We start from the raw sequence: 9,843 nt of genomic DNA, 5'->3' as shown, positions 1-9,843 counted from the left end.
CTGTAAATAAATAAATATTCTCACTATGCCCACTAAAGTATGAACCAAGGCGGTCTAAAAAAAACCAAACTCATGTCAACCTTTTGAGCATTGACCATGTACATGTCGACCTTAATCTTATGTTGACCTTCTGTCATTTTTGACCTAAGGTATGTCGACTGTTCTTAAGTGTCTATCTAGTGACTGTCGACTGAAACATTGTTGACCCAGGGACCGAATACTGGGCAAAACATCTGGATTTGACTTTTTACCAGCCGTATCATATTTATCATGGCACCCCTAGGCCAAAAGTTTAGGCTGAGCATTTCAGTAAAAAAATATTAAATTAAATACATTTTGGTTAAATGTTATCCTTCGTTACAGTTATGTGGTGAAGAACATGATTCACTTTTGTTTGCCCTCATATTTTATAATTGGAAGCCACAAGCACTAATTTTACCTATTTCATTGACCATAAATAATTTGAATTGGTTCTGGACCACCAACCTAATTCAACCCTGCAAGTGCTCTGAGGCACCCCAGGGAGCCTAGGCATACAGGCCCTTATTCTGATTGAGTCGGACAAATAAGAATTCAGACGGATTGCGTTTTTCAGCCAACTGCACATGCATACCGTTCGCACAGCGCATGTGTGGCCACACACCACCGTACACGGATGAAACACTGCGAGCAAATAAAACTAAGCCGTGCACGGTTGGACACAGTGGGCATAATGTGGGTGTATCACAGGGTGCGGCAACAAAAAGGGGCAAAACTGTGCATTCACTGGGGTGTGTATCGCTTCTATATTTCACCTATTTGTAATTGGGGAAGCCAATTAGTTAATCGTATGCAATAAACAACAAACACTTTGGCTAATTGGTTAATGAATTTGAGCATGAGCTCCGTGCGGAATTGTGCTGGGCCGTGTTAAACTCCAGCAGAGGGCGTTTGGTCGGCTGTCCGCGTGCAGGAAGACCGTACGAACTTTGTGAGTTCCGTCCGCACAAGGTGCATTACCACGCCACTCTCTCTTATGCGGTAGTCATCCGAATGGATGCGGTGGCCTTATAGGCATGTCTTCGCTCACTGTATGGGTGCGCGGTTCGTTCGCTCGGATACGTGCGAACATGTATCCGAATGAACCAGAATAAGGCCCAGTTTGATAACCACAGCATTAGTGGACGATATGCAAAATAATATCCATTTCGTTATCAGTGTTAAGAAATATTGCATAGTGTGTACCTAGCTAAAGAATGCTACATAAATTAATATTATTATTGTTATACATTTCTGTATAAGTTAAAATTATGGACTCTCGTTGGAAATATTATCAAACCATTCTAAATGGGTGATTATGCTTCTGCAATATATAATTGAGCTGTTATCTAAGTATTATCAACTACTTGTTATAAAATGGTAGATGCCTTGTTAAAGAAAGCACACAGAAATGAATAAGCCCCCAAGTAATACTGTCACTACAGTCCCACAATGCAGCAGCAGAGCAGCCTCATGTCTGGACTACTTGCTAATGCTATGCTACCACTGCGCTGCCGTCAGTGTCAGCCGTAGACCTTTGCGCATGCGCGCCCTCCCCGGCTTCTGGGAACTGTGCCCGCGCGCGCTGCATTCTGGGTCTGGACGCGCATGCGTTGTCCCCTGCCTCGCGCGGCATTGTGGGCCTCGCGGTGAGTGGCGCAGGGCTGGATCCGCCGCCATCTTGTCCTCTTCCAGGCCGATAGCTGAATAATCCGTCCGCAGGCAGCCGGGCCGTGCCACAGACCTCGCCGGGTGATGGGCCGCTCACGCAGTCGCAGCTCATCCCGTTCCAAGCATGTGAAAAGCGGCAAGCACAATAAGAAGCGAAGCCGCTCCCGGGAGAAGGAGCGGGTAAGGAAGCGCTCGAAGTCCCGGGAGAGCAAGCGGAACAGGAGGCGGGAGTCCCGGTCACGGTCGCGCTCCAACACTGCTGCTCGCAGGGAGAGAGTGATGACCCCGCCTGACCGCATCGATATATTCGGGCGCAACCTGAGCAAGAGGAGCAGCCTGGACGAGAAGCAAAAGCGGGAGGATGAGGAGAAAAAGATTGAGTACGAGCGCCAGCGGCGGATGTGAGTGTGGGGGGACCCGCATGTATCGCCCGGGGGTAACCTGTGCTGCCCCTCTCCCTAGTGCGGACATTAGGAGAAACAGGGCTCGAAGCATATGGCTGCAGGGAGCAGCTCCTGGGGCCTAGCTATGAGTGCCAGGACACGTAGTCATGGTGCACTGGCGGCAGGGATCCTCAGACATCTCTTCCATATTGCAGTGTGCACCCCACTAAGCCTTTTGCAGAGCTGCTCTCCCAGCCTGGCCCCTGTATGTGCAAAGTTACATGTGTGTCACTACCTGCAGGCATGGAGTACAAATTCCTCCATGCTTGAACCCAACATGTGTGCAAATAAAATTCCATATAGTGAGCGGTTTACCCTTGTACCACAACCGTGCATCACACACACTGAGGGGGGCATTGTGGTCACCCAATCGACCCTTCTGCTAGTGAAAGGATTGGGGCTAACATTTATTTGTGACCAATCAAGGTCTTGCTTGTGCCAACATCCTTACAGCCATACATTACATACATTACATACAAACATACATTACAGCCCTAATGAACTTCCTGTTGGCATTACTGTCGATTGAGGCCGCCTGCAAATCAGGCGATCTATTGGACGAAACATTGTTCTGATACTGATTGGAAAGCTCTATCATCTATATTGCTTAGTGTGTACCTCCTAGCTGTTTTCAGTTGGTTGTCCTATCTGCTGTACTGCGTGTCATTTGAGCAAGTCTACTGACAACCATGTGCAGGTAAAAGTGATGAGGAAAACTGGCCACCGACTTGTACGTTTTGGGCCTTTTTGATGGATCAGGTCAACAAATCTGGTTAAAAGTGGCAAATCCTTTGTGTTTTGTCTCCAATTCCAATCCACAGGGTGATAAATCATATGCAAAAGGGCTGCATAGGATATATCGCATGTGATCCAGGCGCGGGGTCACTTGCTAGGTTATCATATTGGGGTATAGATAAGTCATGCAGCTATGATATCAGTACTGTGGTCGGCTGAGATACGCATCGACCTTATAAAATGTGCTGATTGTGTTAAGCAGTTTGTATTAAATGTTTTCAAATATTTGTAATTTTTCATTTGTACTTTATTCAGTAGGCAGCAAGAAATTGAAGAAAAGCTCATTGAGGAGGAAACAGCACGGCGTGTGGAAGAGCTGGTTGCCAAACGTGTGGAGGAAGAGTTGGAGAAACGGAAAGATGAAATAGAGCGAGAAGTGCTACGAAGGGTTGAGGAAGCGAAGCGCATCATGGAAAAGCAGTTGCTCGAAGAACTCGAGCGACAGAGGCAGGCTGAATTAGCTGCACAAAAAGCCAGAGAGGTAACGCTCGGTCGTTTGGAAAGTAGTGACAGTCCATGGCAAAACTTTCTTACTTTTTTTTTTCTTCTTTGTTTAATTACTAGTACATGTTTCTTGCTGCATTTTGGGTCAGTTACTAAATTTTTTTGTTTGCAGAACATCAAAACTATACCGATCTGGTTACTTTTGGCATCAAAGTGGACCACAATCTACTGATTTATACCTGCTTTTATTCCTCAAAAATACCATTTAGGTTTTTTATATATCTGTGAGAAATGCTCTTGAAACTTTTGCCATGGCTGTGGTTTTTGATCATTTCAGTCTACTCAAAATAATACATTCTTAAAATTGTAGCTGTTTACAGCTGAGGTACCACCCCCATTTAAACTAATGAACCATTTGGCCATATAATGCTATAGTAAACTGGCAAGGGGCTAACTAACTTGTTGGCTGCTTGAACAGCTTATTTCCAGCTTGAGGATTTTTTTGTTTTTCCATTTAATATAAGCACTAACCCTTTTATTGTGCTTATTACCCTCAAAATAACAATTGTTTTTCTCCCCCTTGTATGTCCAGATCATCATTAACGATTCTTGAGTACCTAGTTATAACATCCTTTCTTCCTCCATAGAGTTCTTTCACGATATCGAGTTGTCATCATCTAAAGTTAAAATATTGCTTTCCAACAGGTGGAACACATGCAGGAAGTGTCCATAGAAGGCAGTAATTGGCTACTGATAGCTATTGTTTTCTTCATTTATAGCTACTTAAGAATCCTTTAATAACCATAGGGTGGCTAGTTTGACCGGCTGCCGCAATTTTAAGATGAAGAAAATACAATTATTTTAAGGGTCAGTCCTTGTACATCTGATCTTGATGTGTACACACGGTGAGATTCAGGCTAATGGACATTTTTTACTTTCCGATTTTGACTTACTGCATTTACACTATCTTGCTATTTGGCCCTAGGCCAAATACATTCTACAGGTGACATAGTTAAGATAGACTAATTAGTCTATTTAGCCATGCAATACTGACGCAGAGGGGCTGCGTATTGGGATCACATGCGTCGGAATACTGCGATTTTGAATGACTTGCTATGGGATTTTGACTATATAGCCAAAATCTCATTGTGTGTGCACAGCTTAACTTTGTAATTGTTTTAAAGTTGTATCTTATAGAAGGGTTAAATGTCAATGTAATTATGACAGTGCAAGCTCAATAATAAAACATTGGAGTACCAGTGACTCGGGGATAGTTGAACATGATTTCTGTGCTTCTAATTTGCAACAATTATGATAATTTAAAATGCAAATTAGAGCATAACAATTACTTACTGGGCCTAACTTTTCAAAGTTTTTTTTTTTTTTTAATGAATAGATAGACATTTATACAGCTTATTAAGAGCTCATTCTGGCTTTTAGTTTTAATTAAATGGATCATAAATTCTCCCATATCAACATGGCCTAGACCAGTGGTTCCCAATCCTGGTCCTCAAGTACCCCCAACAGTGCACGTTTTCCAGGTCACCCAGCAGGTCATTATTCAGTCACATTTTAAAAGATCCACAGGTGGAGCTGATTATTTTGCATGTGATTCTGTATGGAGACCTGGAAAACGTGCACTGTTGGGGGTACTTGAGGACCAGGGTTGGGAACCACTGGCCTAGACTTGTAGTGAGTAGATGGTATGTGAGGTGCTGTCAGAAAGGCTGTGTGGAATCTGGGTCCAGCCAATGGGCGTACTTCTCTGCAAGTGAAATTGATTGCACTTGTTTAATGTCTTGATTCAGTCATCACAGTATTGGTGATTTTAGCAGTAAGGTCCAGAGGGATTCTTTTCAGTGATTCAGATGCTTCAACTAACTAGGCAACTAATACATCACCCCCCCCACACACACACACACACACACACACACTTCCCTTTAAATTGGCTCTACTTTCAGTGTAGGAAAGGGCATGCTACTGCCATAATTTTTGATCTTTATTTCCCTTCTATTTAAGTGTGGTCAGTAGCCTTTTACTCTGCGCTATGTAATCCTTTGTTTCTTTGTCCATGATACATATTTTTGCAACATTCTTTTAAAATATCCTTTACTGATTATTTGCATTCACTTAAAAGTGTTTTTGCAATTGGCAATGTTTCCTATCCACAGGATTAAGAACCATCCAAACCAAATGTAATTTTAAAGGTGCGTTCCCACTAAAAATATATATCTGAAATGGAGTCCGTTATCCGTTGCAGTCTAGAAAACTCCTGCGCCGCATTTGGAATTCACAAAATACTAATGCATTAAATTGAATGAAGCACGTCCTAGAAAAGCTGCAATAAAGTTACTTTAAAAATAATAATAATTTGAATGCACCTTTAAACTGGCAAAGCATTGCAAATTACACTGTTAAGTTTCCCCAGAGCCTCAGACATGGATTGCATTTAACTAATAATAAAATGTATGTTTGTTATGAATTGTTTGCCTTAGGAATGATAAATTACATATTTTTGTTCCCTCTTACAATAAACATCTGCATTCCTCAGCTCAGCCTTCCTTGTATGTTTCTTAAAATTGGTTGAGCTGCTGATGGCAGGTGTTGCCAAGCTAACAGTACAAATCATTTTAAAGAGGAAGCTGGCGCGTATGGCAGCTGAGGAGCACACTCTGCAGGACACTGGACAAGACAGTAAATATTCAACTTTTAATGCTGATTAAAGGAGTATAGGTAAATAATACGTAGGTATACATTTTTGGCGAGAGAATTCCCTTTATTTTTATGTTTTCGTTATCTTTTATAATTTTCGTATACACTTATCCAGTTTTCTAAATGTCCTTATTGATTGTCTGACTTGAATAAAAAAAAAAAATGACATTGTTAGGAGAGTCTAGGGAGGGTTTAATTGATTGGTGTTTTGGATTGGGAGGGTTGAGCTGAAGTTAGCGGTAAGAAATGTGTGGAGTGACTTCACTGTTTGATGTTTTATTGAAAGAATATGGTGGCTTTAGCGCTGCCCCTTAAGTCCCAAATGGAATTGAGGCACTTTAGAGGAAGATGAGCACATTGGGCACTGCAATTTTCTAACATTTGACTGTATCCTCCATTTAGGAAGAAGAAAGGGCAAAGCGGGAGGAACTGGAGCGAATACTTGAAGAAAATAACCGTAAAATTGCTGATGCACAAGCTAAACTGGTAAGTTTTATGTTCTGTATTGCCCTGGGCAGAGATTGTACCTCTGTTCTAAGCCTATGATTTGTTTATCCTTTCTTGATGAGCTAGTAATCCACATTTTAAACATGATGCTATCAGACCTGCATCTTTGTCACGTATACTTGAGATTTCTGATATGTTACTATATTCCATTAAGTGAAAACAGTTTACTGTCTGAAGACATGTCATTTTATACTAGAGAAGCTGGCTTGTTTTGTCTTACTAATAAGGTCTTGCATATGTGTGGTACCACAGCTTGTATAACTGACTTGTCTCCTATGTTATGGAAAATCTGCAGACTGCTGGATTCCAACAGAGGTTTTGTTATAACGGACATCTGTGCTGCTTCAATCTAGTCCTTGGACCCATTATCAGAACTTTTTTGTAAATTGAAATTCAGTATTATTTTTTACGCTTTTTGCTGCTATGATAGCATAAAGTAAGGTTTTGTTTAAGTTAGTCTCCTCCAAACCACTTAAAATCATAAGCTATATACTCCAGTGCTGACTGCAGTGGGAGTTGGGGGGGGGGGGGGGGGGATTGAGAATTGTGTTGCTCACTTTAGAATTGAGTTTCACATGTGATTATTGTAAAAAAAAATCTCAAATTTAATCATAAGCAGTATCTGGCACACATTTGTTAACTGTTACGTTTCCAGGTGTGCAACAGCTGGGAAGCACATACAATAACTAGTTATGTGTATAGTGGTAATGGCAGGCTATGTGGTTGTTTAGTAGGAGCAGTGTGAATTGTTTGCCTGCCTCAGTGTGTTGAGCCAATCATACCCTGTTCTCGCTGCTGCAAAAACTCTGGTTTTTGCCAGGGCAAGCAATAATTTCCTGTGTCCTGTCTGTGTGAAAGGGTCTTTGTGAAATACACCGGGAATTACACACGGGTTTTTTTGCAGGGTTTTCCCTGGGTTATACACGGGTGTATGGCAGTGTGAACAGGCTAGACCCGGGTTTTTCTCACAAAATGCAAAAAAGCAAGTTCATTGCATTGCTTCAATCTGCTTTTTAAACAGCCAATCAAAGCTGCTCTTAGATGCCACACACTTGATGGCAGGCATACCAGGGGAAGCAGTGTGAATGGGTCAGACATGGGAATTTCCCAGATCTAAGGTGCAGTATGAATGGGGTCTGTAGAGCTGAGATAAACGGGAACAAAAACCCGGGATTTTTCAGGGGCGGCAATGAGAACGCAGCATTAGTTTATGCAGACAGTAGTTTTCTGATACATCTGTCACCCCAATCATAACTATTACCAGAAAGCATTCAATGCACACGTACCGCTCCCAGCGCACAATACCATTTCCAGTTTTCCACGATCATGCTGATTGAATGTAGTGGCTCCATTGACTAGTTATATAGGATTATTCTTTTTTGTGTATTCAATTATATGGTACACACCGTTCATCTTGCATTTTCTGTGTGGTATTGTCTCCATAGGACCAGCTGTAGAAAAGCATATTCACTTTTGCAGTTTCTGGTTTGATAAGCCTATTTCCTTTTTAGAAACTACTTTTTTATTGACTTTTTTTTATTTTTTTAACCACAGGCTGAGGAGCAATTGAAAATTGTGGAACAGCAAAGAAAAATACATGAGGAAAGGATGAAATTAGAACAAGAGAGACAAAGGCAACAAAAAGAAGAGCAAAAAATTATATTGGGCAAGGGGAAGTCCAGACCGAAATTATCTTTCTCATTAAAAAGCCCAGATTGAATTGCTTATGAACAACTTCCTAACTAATCAAGACTATGTATGGTAGCTTCATGTTGAAGTGTTTTTTTTATTTTATTTTTTTTTGTTTTTATTTTACTTTGTTTCAATTTTTTTTTTTTTTTTTTTTTATGGTCTGGAATATCATTTTTCAAAGGGGCTGTGCTCTAAATTCCGTAACGTTTTGTTAAATTTTTATTTTATATATAAAAATTTTTTTTTTTTTTGTCAAATCCGTTAAACCCTTATCAGATCATTATATCAATTTTACAAATTGTCTCATAACATGTTGAGAATGTAAAATGGGCATCTGTCCCCTTATATTGTTCTAATGATCCGATCAGGTTTTAACTATCCTGATACTTTTTCACCGTAAAATGCTATTTGCTCTAATGAACTTTTACAATACCATGACTGGTGTTTGCATCCATAAAAATAGCCACAGTATTGTTGGACCGTTGTAGTGTATTGTAAAATCAGTGTCCCCATGATGCTGTTCCACTTGCACTTGATGTCCGGGTACAGGTAAGGATACATATAGTCAAAAGATTCCTTTTAGAAGTCTCTCTCAGTATTGTCAGTACAAAATTGTTATTAACTATTGATGCAACCCAACCAGATTTTCCACAGTGTAAATACATCAATTTGCTGAATAAAGTCTTAAATGCCTCATGTATGTTGTGAATATTTTAAAGGTACTATTGGTATGAAGACCTGTTCATTCATCCATTCAGCATTTTTACGAAGTGCACACCCAGTGCAGTTTTATATCAAGCTTGCTGTTTTGTGAATGTAACTTTAAGCTGATGGAGAACAATGTTACAGCTGCAATATCATGTTTAAACAGCTGTTTGGCTTAACTGACTCAAATGCCTGAATACCTAACACTTTCTAATTATAACCTAAAAATGCATGCAGTAGCAATCAAGGAAATTCATCATCTTCAATAGAAACTGCATTTTTGAGCCTAACAAATGTTTTAAAAATGAAGAGCAGACATTGCTGAAGCTATAAAATACAGGACCCATCAATGCAAATGTTCAACAAATACATTTTCTCTCACAATACTGCCGTACATGTGTTTTCGTTCATGCAGGAAACTAGGTTGTGTTTTTGATTTCATTTCTGCAGAAGAGATTTATTTGAAGTGTTCTTACCCTGAAAACCTGTAAAATAAACTTTTTTTTTTTTTTTTTTGCATCTGCCAAGTTTTATTTCCCTTAGTTTGATAAGGAAAGAGTGGTTAATAGATAAAAAAAAAAAAGAAGGTTCTGCTTTCAATGAAATTCAAAACTGGAAACAATGTGCACAAAATTATTGTTGCGTTTTCACTCTTTGTAACAAGTGTCTGAGAGATGTATATCGTGGGAGTTCCTAATTCATTATTAAATACAAACGGTTTTGGTACCTTGCACAGAATTAATTGTTTTGTTTTTTCTTAAATACTTTTTTCTTTTAACATGTACATGAATATATATATACAGGAACTCCACCAAAAATCCTGCACGCTGTTTTGCTGGTTTATCAGTGGGAACAG

General features: G+C 40.1%; 1 protein-coding gene across 2 annotated transcripts; it reads left to right on the top strand.

The window, feature by feature from the left end:
• The first annotated feature begins 1,650 nt into the window (after positions 1-1,650).
• ARGLU1 (arginine and glutamate rich 1) lies at positions 1,651-9,501 on the top strand. 2 transcript variants are annotated; one of them, XM_083168657.1, is made up of 4 exons: positions 1,651-2,090; positions 3,186-3,408; positions 6,486-6,569; positions 8,145-9,501. In XM_083168657.1, the coding sequence occupies exons 1-4, from the start codon at positions 1,774-1,776 to the stop codon at positions 8,307-8,309; spliced, it is 789 nt and encodes a 262-aa protein (XP_083024783.1). In that variant the 5' UTR covers positions 1,651-1,773; the 3' UTR covers positions 8,310-9,501. The 2 variants fall into 2 exon arrangements, with proteins under 2 accessions (XP_083024783.1, XP_083024782.1); XM_083168656.1 differs by having other exon boundaries at positions 1,653-2,090; positions 3,183-3,408.
• The last annotated feature ends 342 nt before the right edge of the window (positions 9,502-9,843 follow it).

This window comes from Crinia signifera, chromosome 2 (assembly GCF_055691185.1).
Source record: "Crinia signifera chromosome 2, ASM5569118v1, whole genome shotgun sequence".
Classification (NCBI taxonomy): domain Eukaryota; kingdom Metazoa; phylum Chordata; class Amphibia; order Anura; family Myobatrachidae; genus Crinia; species Crinia signifera.
This window is presented reverse-complemented; position numbering and strand designations above follow the sequence as displayed.

Coding starts and splice junctions, on each gene's coding strand:
- ARGLU1 (XM_083168656.1), top strand. CDS start 1,774: ATGGGCCGCTCACGCAGTCGCAGCTCATCCCGTTCCAAGCATGTGAAA. Junction 3,409..6,485: donor CTGCACAAAAAGCCAGAGAG/GTAACGCTCGGT, acceptor TCCTCCATTTAG/GAAGAAGAAAGGGCAAAGCG. Junction 6,570..8,144: donor CTGATGCACAAGCTAAACTG/GTAAGTTTTATG, acceptor TTTTAACCACAG/GCTGAGGAGCAATTGAAAAT.